This window comes from Neoarius graeffei, chromosome 4, assembly GCF_027579695.1.
Source record: "Neoarius graeffei isolate fNeoGra1 chromosome 4, fNeoGra1.pri, whole genome shotgun sequence".
In the NCBI taxonomy this organism is placed as follows: domain Eukaryota; kingdom Metazoa; phylum Chordata; class Actinopteri; order Siluriformes; family Ariidae; genus Neoarius; species Neoarius graeffei.
The window spans coordinates 59,369,583-59,382,096 of NC_083572.1; the positions used below are offsets into that span (position 1 = coordinate 59,369,583).

Below are 12,514 nucleotides of genomic sequence, written 5' to 3' on the forward strand. Positions count from 1 at the left end.
CACTTATTTTTAAACTAGAGATGTCCCGATCCAGGTTTTTGCACTTCCGATCCGATACCGATATTTTTTTTCACTTCCGATCCGATACCGATACTGGCCGATACGATACCGGCCTATCCGAGCATGTATTAAAGTTCAAAGTTATTTACCTTCCTTACCTAGTTGTCAGACTCGTGTTGAAAAGGGTTTTAGTACTCTTGAGAACAGCTAGCCAGCTGAATTAGGTGAGTTTGAATAATACACAATGGTTGATAACAAGAAACTGACCTGTTTATTCAGGGATAAACACAAAATAGACAGCATTATAAATAAAAAAACAGAAATGGCATCAGTGGTCAGTAAAAAGTGCAAATAAGACTGTAAACTGTATCAAAAAAGCAAAGCACATAAACAACCTTATCTGTATCTATAATATAGTCTATTAACTCAGCATCAGTACTCTTCTCTTGAACAAGTGTAAACCAAGGCTTTAAAAATCAGTGCAAATAACACTGTAAACTATTTAAAAACAAAAATGCCTTCTACTCCCCAATCTGCTAGTGTTAGTTGTGTAGGACCTTTCTTTTTGTCTGCAGTTTTTTTAAGATACTCTTCGTGTTCAAATGGTGGTATTTTGCTAAATGCTTTATTAAGTTGGTTGTATTAAAACTTCTTACAGCTTTACCACCACGCCTGACTTTATTGTGGCATATGTTGCACTCCACCTCTTCGTCTTTGTCGTCCTTTAGGGTAAAATGATCCCACACAGCTGACATCTTTACCGTGAAACTACTGCTAAATTTACATCGCCGTGATAATGTAGAAGATGCCACTGAGGTAAATTGTAAGACGCTAATGCTGGTGCTGAAGGTGTGCTGGAAAATGCGGACCGGATTTTGGGGAAACCAGAGCAAAAAACTGGAATGGATTATCTAAATCGGTGCGCTGGGAAACCCGGAGCGGACTTTTTTTTAAAAATGGATCGGGAGTCTGGATCGGAATTTTTCCGCGCCTGCCGATCCGATCCCGATGCGCATTTTTTGCTGATATCGGCGGCCGATCCGATCCTAATATCGGATCGGGACAACCCTGTTTTAAACACTATTACTACTTGGTACCAATGAAAATCTCTGTAATGCTTTGCGTTTCTAAAAATATTTTTAAAAATGTTCAGTGGGAATTTTAAGTACAGTAAGGGCGTATTCACACCTACGTTGTTTGGTCCGGACCAAACGAACCAAATTTCCCTTGGTCCGGACCTTTTGGGTTGGTCTGAATACAAACCACCGAACTCTGGTCCGGACCAAACAAGCGGACCGAGACCGAGCTGCAAGGTCGGACTCGGTCCGGACCAAAGGAACCCTGGTGCGGATCTTTTGGAGGTGTGAAAACAGACTGGACCTAATCTGACAGTTTTGCTTTTTTGTACCTCGGGAGCTTCCGTCGTTTGTCGAGCATTATGGGAAACAGAGTCTTGACACTCCACCGCAAAGTGCAAACACTGTTTCGGTTGTCAAGGGTCGTTCAGTCACCAGTGGTAGGCGAGTACAAAAAATGAGTAGGGGGCAAACGTGGGCCGAGGAAGAAACGCGTACCCTTGTGGATATATGGGCAGATGTCCACATATCTGAGCTTTTGGAGAGAACACACAAAAACACCGACGTGTTTGCTGTATTCAGTGAGAAAATGAAGGAGAAGGGGTTCACGCGCTCCCCAGAACAATGTCGGCTAAAAGTGAAGAAACTCCGTCAGACCTACATTAAAATCAGGGACATTCTTTCAAAAAGTGGCAGTACTAGCGACGCAAAAAAGAAATTCATCTATTGCGTGAAGAGCCAGAACTGTCACAACATGATGTGCGCTCATCAGCGCTATCCTCCGTAGCCGCCTTGCCCTTTGTCGTCGTCGTAGATAAATTACTTGTACAAAAGCATAGTAATCGCACAATTGTGAAAACAGTAAAAACTGGAAAAAACATATAGCTTTGATGACATTAAAAAGAATAACAGCACGGAAAGCCTCCATGACTACTTTTGAACTTAACGCTTTGTGCGCGTGTCGTCTCTGACCAATAGCTGAACGACCTCAGGGCGCGTGGCTTTGTTGACAGATTTTGGTCCGCTTACTAAAATGTACAGTGTGAAAGCAAACCGCACCAAAATGAAAAAATAAAAAAAACATTTGGTTCGGACCAAAGCAAGTGAACTATCGAACTATCCTGGTCTGAATACACCCTAAAACTTCTTAAGCCAAAAGATAAATCAAAGACTGAAGGTATAATTTTTAACTTATTAGTATTGGTGAGAGAGGAAGGCCACAAGGGTTTCTCTGGAAATTATTTTTATTTATTTTTTTAAATTAGTACTGTGCACTAAGGAAATTAAGTACTGTGCCTACAGAATGGACTCTGAGATCTTTGAGGACTCCGTCGAGCTCCAGCAGTTCTTTGTGAAGATCCGAGATGAGCTATGCAAGAACGGTGAGCTTCTACTTTCCCCAGCACTGAGCTACACATCCAGACATTTGCATGCAGACGTGGAGCAGGAGAAGAGAGAAAAACTGCCTCAGGAAATGGAGGAAGATCGACTCCAAGTTGAGGAAGACAAGAAAGGTATGTTGAGCTTTGATTGCGTTTCCTTACATTGTGGAATAATACTAATGAGGTTATAGTACACCTAATAGTGTAAAATATTTTATCTTCTTTAATAAAAAATGATGTATCATTTATTTCATTATTGTAAACACACATTTTAAATTGTATATCCTATTTTATTTTTTTAATGTCTTCAGTTGAAAAGTCTACTATAGTGGCAAAAAGTTTGTGTACACCTGATCATCATCATCATGTGCTTTTTGATCATCCCATTTCAGATTTAAATCCCTCACACACCAGGACCCCCCCCCCCCCCCCCAAAGTATTGTTTTTGTCATGATTATTTTCGCACAGACCATGAATATTACACAGCAAAAAAAAGTGATTATATATTGCACCAAGGTTTAATTTTTAACATTTTTTCCTGAGCTTTCGTACTGCGAATAAATGGGTTGGCCAGTCATGTGTGCAACAGAGGTCACATGGTGACGTAGGAGACAGCCAGCAAAACAGCCTCGAATGTAGCAGCGAGCCTCTGTTATGCGCCAGTGTCACTCGCGTCTGGGAGCTGAGCGACTATATTTCTATGGAGTTGTATTCCTATCTTTAATCAAGAATATGGTCTTTCAATTTGAGCGCAGTAGTTATTCATTCACGTTCAGGTTTTGCATCTGTGAGCAGAAGATTCACGAGTGCCCAAAGCAGTCTCAGAGCAAGCAGGGACTATCTGAAAGAGGAAGAGTAGGGTGTGTTTTTTTTTTTTTGTTTTGTTTTGTTTTTTTTGAGCAGGAGCAGAGGAAATTTACACGCAAGTAGGGGCTATTTGAGAGAGGGGGGGAATGAATACTGCTCTCATATTGAAAGACCATGAAGATGGAAATAAAACTCCATATTATTTCACCTGTGAACACAACACCGTGAGCATTGCTTTCTTTCTTGTTATCTAACATCCTGTCTCGCAGCTTCATCTCCTTCATGAGATTATGAACCTCCTCCCTGTTGTCATTTTTTTCCCCAAAACATTCCCTTTCTTGACCGCATGTCTGTAATTACCGTCTTCATCATTGCTAGATGACGCCTTCATTCCCAAAATAGAATGAGGCATATTAAAAAAAATTTGCATCGGGCTCGGTGTGCATATTTTCTTTGTGAAAATTTCACACACGCGTTTTTTTTGCATTTATGCATCACAATTTCGTGTCGTATCCAGTGTGTAAAGGCCATAAGTCTCTCTGCTGTTCTAATAATCTCTACTCTTCTGAGAAGGCTTTCCCCTAGATTTTGGAGTGTGGCTGTGCGGATTTGCTCATTCAGCCACAGGAGCATTTGTGATTATCATGCACTGATGTCAGGAAAGGATTTCTGGTGCAGTGTCAACATTCCAGTTTATCTGGGAAGAGTTCAGTGTGTTTTGAGGTCATGGCTTTCTGCAGGCAAATTGAGTTCTTCCATGGCAGCCTGAGCAAAACATGTCTTCATGGAGCTTGCTTTGTGCACATGGGCATTGTCGTGCTGAATCAGTTGGTGGCCACTTGGGTCCCCTGAAAGGAAATCTTAAAGCGACAGCATACAAAGACATCCTAGACAATTACTGTATGTGCTTTCAACTTTGTGGCAGCGGTTTGGGGAAGACCCACGTATGGGTGTGATGATGGTCAGGTGTCCACGTACTTTTGGCCATATAGTGCATCTGTATGTGATGGGTAATAATTAAGGACACACTAAAGCCTTGACTCAAGGGAAGCTTGTGTGTTAATGAGTGATTGTTCTTCCAGAGGAGGAAAAGGCAGAGGGTGCTCCAGATGGACAGTGGTCATCAGGCCTTCAGAACACCTATATTCAAGACTGCAGCTTTGGGAACAGTACTTACAGTGTAGGAGACTGTGTGTATGTGCAGCCATCTGAAGCCAATCTGCAGCCCCACATTGTATGCATTGAGAAACTGTGGAAGGATGAGGCTGGTGAGCAAGTTTTTACTTTTTGTCTTCTTTGTTCAGGCGAAAACATTTAGCACATTTAAGTCAAGTTAATTCTTTATTTCCAAAACCAACTGCCATAACAGACAAGAACTGAACTTCCAGAATGTACCAGGAATGACCTCAAATTCTTCCTTTCTATCCAAAACCCTCTTAAATACTGTGTTGCTTATTATCAGCAGATCAAAATGATTATTGATTATAGACCAACTTATTCAGATCAGCAAACGTTTCATATTGTTGACTAATGTTAAGGTCAACACAAGCTCATTTAGATGTGAAGTGAAAATCAACAAAAAGAAACCTAATGTTAAATAGGGGTTTAATCTTATTAATACACATGAAAATGTGTTAAATCCAGCTTCTTTCTGGTTGTCTGATGCAGGTGAGCAGTGGCTGTATGGCTGCCGGTTTTACCGTCCAGGCGAGACCCTCCACCTGGCGACACGCAAGATCCTGGAAAAGGAAGTATTCAAGAGTGACTACTACAACAAAGTTCCAGTCAGTAAGATACTGGGGAAATGCATGGTCATATTTGTAAAGGTAAGTGGAACAAAACTTTCCCTTTCCTTAACTTTTAGAAAATCACATTGATTTTAGAATAGATTATATTGCAACAAATTTCAAATATATAAACGTATGGATTCTAAAATCCTTCATGAGCGTTATTAAATGTCTGTTGGTATTTCCTAAGAGCTTTTTTTTAATTATTATTTATTTATTTTTTATTTTTTTACCCCCAGGATTATTTTAAACTTCAGCCTGAGGGCTTCAAGCCTGAGGATGTCTTTGTTTGTGAGTCTCGTTACACAACCCGGACCAAGGCCTTCAAAAAGATCAAAATTTGGTCCATGCCACCAAGCTCTGTGAAATTAATCCCTCGTGATGTGCCATTACCCGTAGTCAGAGTTGCATCCATGTTTGTCAGTGCTGCAAATCATGACCAGGACAAGATGGCAGACACTGCTGATGATTCTGGGAGCTTTATTGAGAAAGTATGTATCTTTAGGAATTGACAGCTTCATTTCAGATTGGGGAAAAATAAATTAGGATTTTTCAAGGGTTTGCCACTTATAATTTTCATACTTGCTACTGACAGGAGAGAGAGGCTGTTCCTATAGAGGTGGCCAATGGTGAACCCGGATGTCAGTACTATGAACAGCTATGCTACAATAACATTTGGCTGAAGGTGGGTGATTGTGTCTTCATTCGATCACGTGGACTGATACGGCCACGAATTGGCAGGCAAGTGAATTACCACATTTTGGTACGTCTTACCTTCAAATCTCATGACTGCTATAAAATAAGTTTTTGTTTTGGTGGTTATGGGAAGGATTGAGAAAATGTGGGAGCAGGATGGAGTTGCTTTCTTCTTTGGGCCCATATTCATCCACCCTGAAGAGACAGAACACGAGCCTACAAAGATGTTCTACAAGCGTGAACTGTTTCTGAGCAACCTGGAGGAGACTTCCCCCATGATGTTCATTTTAGGTACAAAAATGACCTGTTATCTATCTATCTATCCATCCATCCATTATCTATATTGCTTATCTGTCAGGGTCACAGGGAAAGCTGACTTCGGGTGAGAGGCAAAGTACACCCTGGGTAGATTGCCAGTTTATTGCAGGGCTAACACAGAGATAAACAATCATTCGCACTGACATTCACACCTATGGGCAATTTAGAGTAGCCAGCTGACCTAATCTGCACATCTTTGGACTGCGGGAGGAAACCCACAAGACACGGGGAGAACGTGCAAAATCCACACAGAAAGGCTGAGGTTTGAACCCAGAACCTTATGCTGTGAGGTAACAGTGCTAACTACTGTGCCGCCCTGCTATGTCCACTAACCTGTAATATAATCTAGTTTTGTTCTGGTGTGAATAAAGCTCATAACGATATTTAGAAAATGTTTTTTTTTTGTCCATCGCCATTTTGATCTCTAAGACAAACCACATACTATCAAATCTTTTTTTTTTTTTTAAATTATGTTGTATCATTTTTATCTTTGTTCTTCTTTCTTCTCTCGCCATAGGAAAGTGTGTTGTCTCCTCCTTTAAGGACTTTATTTCCTGTAGGCCCACTGAGTTTGCAGAGGAGCACGTATACCTGTGTGAGAGCCGCTACATTGAGAGCGAGAAGCAGATGAAAAAATGTAAAGGCCTCAAACGATTTTCCCTCTCTGGCAAAGTGGTGGATGATGAGATCTACTACTTCAGGTACTTTTAATATTACAGTTCATATTATGCAGTCTGTACAGTGAAAAAGCAACTACACATTTTTGTTCTTGGTCCAGTATTTAAATATTGAAGGAGATATACAGTGGCATGCAAAGGTTTGGGCACCCTTACTGAAAATGTCTGTTACTGTGAATAGTTAAGTGAGCAGGAGATGGACTGATCACCAAAAGGCATAAAGGTAAAGACGGCATTTTCTTTTCAGCGTTTTCTGCAAGATTTGTGTATTCTTTTTTTGTACAATTGGAGAGTGAAAAAAGAAAAGGAACACCATGCGAAAGTTTGGGCACCCCAATACATTTGAGTTCTCAGGTAACTTTTACCAAGGTTCCAGACCTTAATTAGCTTATTGAGCTGTGGCTTGTTCAAATTCTTCGTTAGGAAAGGTCAGATGATGCAGATTTCAAAGCTGTATAAATTCTCTGACTCCTCAAACTTGTCCATAAAATCAACAGCCATGGGCTCCTCTAAGCAACTCCCTCACATTCTGAATAATAAAATAATTGATGCTCACAAAGCAGGAGAAGGCTACAAGAACGTAGCAAAGTGTTTTCAGGTAGCTGTTTCCTCAGATTGTAATGTTATTAAGAAATGGCAGTTAATAGAAACAGTGGAGATCAAGGTGAGGTCTGGAAGATGAAGAAAACTTTCTGAAAGAACTGCCTGTTTGATTGCTAGAAAGGCAAATAAAAACCCCTGTTTGACTGCAAAAGGCCTTCAGAAAGATTTAGCAGACCCTGGAGTGGTGGTGCACTGTTCTACTATGCAGCGACACCTGAACAAATATGATCTTCATGGGAGAGTCATCAGAAGAAAACCTTTCCTGCATCCTAGCCACAAAATTCAGCGTCTGAAGTTTGCAAATGAACATCTAAATAAGCCTGATGCATTTTGGAAACAAGTCCTGTGGACTGATGAAATCAAAATAGAACTTTTTGGCCACAATGTGCAAAGGTATGTTTGGAGAAAAAAGGGTGCCAAATTCCAGGAAAAGAACACCTCTCCAACTCTGAAGCATGTGTGTGGATCGATCATGCTTTGGGGTTGTGTTGCAGCCAGTGGCACAGGGCACATTTCACTGGTCGAGGGAAACATGGATTCGAATAAATACCAGCAAATTCTGGAAGCAAACATCATACCATCTGTAAAAAAGTTGAAGTTAAAAAGAGGATGGGTCCTACAATAAGACGATGATCCAAAACACACCTCAAAATCTACAATGGAATACCTCGAGGCACAAGCTGAAGGTTTTGCCATGGCCCTCACAGTCCCCTGACCTAAACATCATTTGAAAATCTGTGGCTAGATCTCAAAAAAGCTGTGCATGCAAGACAGCCCAAGAAACTTGTAGAACTGGAAGCCTTTTGCAAGGACGAATGTGTGAAAATCCCCCAGGTAAGAACTGAAAGATTATTAGCTGGCTACAAAAAGTGCTTACAAGCTGTGATACTTGCCAAAGAGGGTGTTACTAAGTACTAACCATGCAGGGTGCCCAAACTTCTGCTTTGGGCCCTTTTCCTTTTTTGTCATTTTGAAAATGTAGAAGATGAAAATAAACTTGTTTTTGCTTAAAATATAAAGGGAATGAGTCATCTTTAACTTTATGCCTTTTGGAGATCATTTCATCTTCAACTTGCTTAACTGTTCACAGTAACAGCAATTTTGACCAGGGGTGCCCAAACGTTTGCATATCACTGTAACTAGAGGCTATGATTTTTAAAATTCTTCCTTTTCTAGAAAGCCACTTGTGCCTGCCAAGGAACCATCTCCCCTGCTGGATAAAAAGATTGAAGAGCTAGAGGCCAAATTTGCAGATATTGAGGACCCGGATGATGATATGGATGAGATGGAGGATGAGGATGACGAAGCATCACCGACACCATCCATGTCCCAGCATCAGACTTCACTGACTAGTGATATGGACCTTCCTAACCTACAACTACAGGTCTCACCCTCATAAAGATGTATACACACTAAACCTTCTCATAAACACAACTGTCAAGGCATCAATTTTGATGCATCCTTTAGTTTATGGTCTTTCTGCATTTCGTTTATTAATCAGTGTAAAAAGGTTAAAATCACATTTTATTTCACTGTCTGCACCTAAATATTGTATGCGCTTCAGCTGAATATTGATGATAATCTCTTCTAACGGGTGGCACGGTGGTGCAGTGGTTAGCACTGTCGCCTCACAGCAAGAAGGTCTGGGTTCGAGCCCCGTGGCCGGCGAGGGCCTTTCTGTGCGGAGTTTGCATGTTCTCCCCGTGTCCGCGTGGGTTTCCTCCGGGTGCTCCGGTTTCCCCCACAGTCCAAAGACATGCAGGTTAGGTTAACTGGTGACTCTAAATTGAGCGTAGGTGTGAATGTGAGTGTGAATGGTTGTCTGTGTCTATGTGTCAGCCCTGTGATGACCTGGCGACTTGTCCAGGGTGTACCCTGCCTTTCGCCCGTAGTCACCTGGGATAGGCTCCAGCTTGCCTGCGACCCTGTAGAACAGGATAAAGCGGCTACAGATGATGAGATGAGATCTCTTCTAATGCGATTTGCACATTCCCTATGATTTATTCTACACAGTCCACACCCAAGACGTTAAAAGGTCTATCCAAGAAAGAAGGAGCTAAGCGCAAGATCAACATGAGTGGCTACATTCTGTTTAGCAGTGAGATGCGAGCTGTCATCAAGGCTCAGCACCCAGATTTCTCCTTTGGAGAGCTAAGTCGTCTTGTGGGCACGGAGTGGAGGAACCTGGAATCTACTAAGAAGTCAGAGTATGAAGGTAAATTCACATGAAAACGATGTCACGCTATAAACCATTTTGTCTTTACTGACTTATGTGGCGTAACTTATCTTGGTTCTCTATAAGAACATCAGGTTCTTACAGATGAGTATCTTTTAATAAACTAAACTTACGGGGACCAAAGATTGCTTGCCGTATCAGTTAAGGTTTTTAGTACTATGTATAATGCTGTCTTTCAGAGCGGGCAGCTAAACTCGTAGAACAGCAGGAACGAGAGAGGGCCCTCCAGCAGCAGCAACAACAGCAGCAGCAGGCAGCAGCTTCCCCAAGAGCAGGTACCCCAACTGGGTCTCTGATGGGGTTGGTGCCTTCCCCAAGCTCTATGGGGATGCTAAACCAAGCAATGCCACCTATGCCAGGTAATGCCAAATCCCCCTTATACCCTCTCCCCGAGACAATCAAGATGCAGCATCCGGGCACCCTCCATCACCTAGTGACCCCATCCATACCTCAGCTCATTCTCATCAATCACTGTACTTTTACCCACCTCAGGACCCCATATGATACCCAACTGTAGCTTCTTGGTTGAGTGTGTAATAGATAATGCTTGTTCTGTTGTTTTATTTGCATGGTTTGCTATTTTTATTAACCTCCATGTATGGAAGTACTACTGCTGTCATCATTCACAACTTTATTGACACTTGTGCGTTTGCTACTCTCTCTAATTTACTCCTCTTGAGATTCCAGTGCCATTTATTTTGTAGTGCATGACCAAATACTTTTGCATGTCACATATGCATGGATTCTTTTGTGTTGTTTCTCCCTTTTCACCCAAGGCATGATGGGAAATTATGGCCCACCGTTCATGCAAATGCAGGGTCCTCCTGATGGCATGATGGGTATGGGTGGCACACCTCCTCACTCCATGGGGGTGCCCGCGCTGCCACCTCAGCACTACTTTACATCAGGCATGGCTGGGTATCCTGGTATGCCCCCTCCTGGTAAGAAGCATCCACATGTGTGCAACTTCACCAGCCAACCAGAGACAAATATGATCTGCCAAGAAAAATTCATAATTAGATCTACAGTTAATTTGCATTTGTGGCTGGTGTGGTAATGGTAGTTCCATTAAGTCCTGCTTTTTCTACTGCATTTGCTGTTAAGTTCCTAGTTTTAAATTGAGGCATTTGTGAAAATGCTCACTACTAATGACAGTGATCTTTTTACTATGAGAGAGGAGAAAGGTTAGGCATTCTTGCACGGATGGCTGCTGGTTTTCCATATGACAGTGAATGAATGTATGGCTATTTGCTAAATTAGTGTGTTTAAGATTTGGGTATCAGTTAATTAAACACTACTTATTCAGATGCTATACTTCCAAAGAATAATTACAATTAATGCACCACGGCTGTTAATTATACTGGATCATGTACAACATGTACTTCTCTTCATTCAGTACTTTTACGGTAGAGTTAAAATCCTGTTAAATGTTGTTTATATGATGAGCCTCCCTATGAGTCAACTACATGATATTTTATTATTTCAGATGTCATTTCCTTCTCTCTACAGGTGGAATGGGACCTGGTATTAATGGTATGGCTGGAAGTCCTGGTCCAGGCAACCCTTATGGGCTTCAGGTGAAAAATCATCTTTATTTACATTTCAGCTCTACATCTGATCCAAACTGTGCTGTGAGCTCTAGTTTTAAGACTGTATTTCCTCTTTAGATGGGTGCATATGGTCCTGGGCAGGTGGCTCCGCCACCATACCCAGGCCAGAATCCGCTAGGTCAGTCTACCCACCAACCAGCAGGTGGACTCATGTTCATAGCACCGCCTCCCAGGTCACAGCGCCTCCTTCATTCAGAAGCCTACCTGAAATACATAGAAGGGCTCAGTGCAGATTGTCCCACTGTCAGCAAATGGGACCAGAGCCTTAAGGGTGAGATGGGTGGAAGAAAAAACCCTGCATCTCCAAAATGGTTATTCTGTTTTCTAACGTCTCTGATTTTCTTTTTATAGCTCAAAGGAAAGACTCTCGCCTCACTAGAGAGCAGGAGAGCCATCTTCCTTCTCATTGGCTGAAGAGCAAAGGCGCTCACACCACAATGGCTGATGCATTGTGGCGACTGAGAGATTTAATGATGAGAGACACACTCAGCATCCGACAAGCTTACAACCTTTAACCTTTACACTTTAAACCCTGACACTCAGGACCCCTATTTATGCAAGACGATATTTCAGCCAAATCTAATATTGCAAAGCAGCTGATTGTTCAGTATGTTCCACAGCAATAAAAATGTCAACTTTTTGTATAAATAAGATTTTAATCATTTACATGGTTTCATATCGATGCACTGGAATTATCACAAATGCATTAGCTAACTTATAACTACTGATACGACGGACGATCGTGTTCCTGATGACAGTTTGAAGTTTTAGAATTGTTTAGATGAAATTTGGTAATGCAGAAGCGCTTAACTAACCACATGTAATTTTTTTTTTTATCTGTTACAATTTTCCCAGTTTAATGGATGTATAGAGGAATCACCTCAAACACTGATTGGATGGAGAAATGGGTCTGGCTTTAACCACTTTTAGGTCTTATTTATGGTACAAAATTACATCGTGGACAAGCTGTAACAAAGTTGTATGTTACCAATATTTTTTACATGTGTCAGAATAAGCTTGGTATCTTTATTTTATTGACAATTAAATATTTTTGCATTTTGTTTGGTTAAAAAAAGTGTTACTTTGTATTTGTCTTTTTGATTATCCCATAAATTTTGTCATTCAATTCACAATGTGTCCTTTTGATTTTACTCAAATGGAAGACACAGAAGGGGGAGGCATGGTGGTGCAGTGGTTAACACTGTCGCCTCACAGCAAGAAGGTCCTGGGTTCGAGCCCAGTGGCCGACAAAGTCCTTTCTGTGTGGAGTTTGCATGTTCTCCCTGCATCTGTGTGGGTTTCCTCTGGGTGCTTTGGTTCCC

At 41.5% G+C, this 12,514-nt stretch overlaps 1 protein-coding gene across 3 annotated transcripts in view; it reads left to right on the forward strand.

Annotated features, from left to right (window-relative positions):
- Positions 1-12,310, forward strand: part of pbrm1l (polybromo 1, like) — a 44,498-nt gene extending 32,188 nt beyond the window's left edge. The window contains exons 17-30 of one of the 3 annotated variants that reach the window (XM_060919414.1): positions 2,379-2,590; positions 4,348-4,533; positions 4,934-5,091; positions 5,292-5,543; positions 5,648-5,793; positions 5,882-6,039; positions 6,584-6,767; positions 8,523-8,730; positions 9,360-9,561; positions 9,762-9,941; positions 10,359-10,523; positions 11,092-11,159; positions 11,250-11,463; positions 11,544-12,310. In XM_060919414.1, the coding sequence (XP_060775397.1) occupies positions 2,379-2,590; positions 4,348-4,533; positions 4,934-5,091; positions 5,292-5,543; positions 5,648-5,793; positions 5,882-6,039; positions 6,584-6,767; positions 8,523-8,730; positions 9,360-9,561; positions 9,762-9,941; positions 10,359-10,523; positions 11,092-11,159; positions 11,250-11,463; positions 11,544-11,707 (2,497 nt within the window). In that variant the 3' untranslated portion in view covers positions 11,708-12,310. The remainder of the gene's footprint in view (positions 1-2,378; positions 2,591-4,347; positions 4,534-4,933; positions 5,092-5,291; positions 5,544-5,647; positions 5,794-5,881; positions 6,040-6,583; positions 6,768-8,522; positions 8,731-9,359; positions 9,562-9,761; positions 9,942-10,358; positions 10,524-11,091; positions 11,160-11,249; positions 11,464-11,543) is intronic. The other 2 variants (XM_060919415.1, XM_060919416.1) reach the window with 2 other exon arrangements.
- The last annotated feature ends 204 nt before the right edge of the window (positions 12,311-12,514 follow it).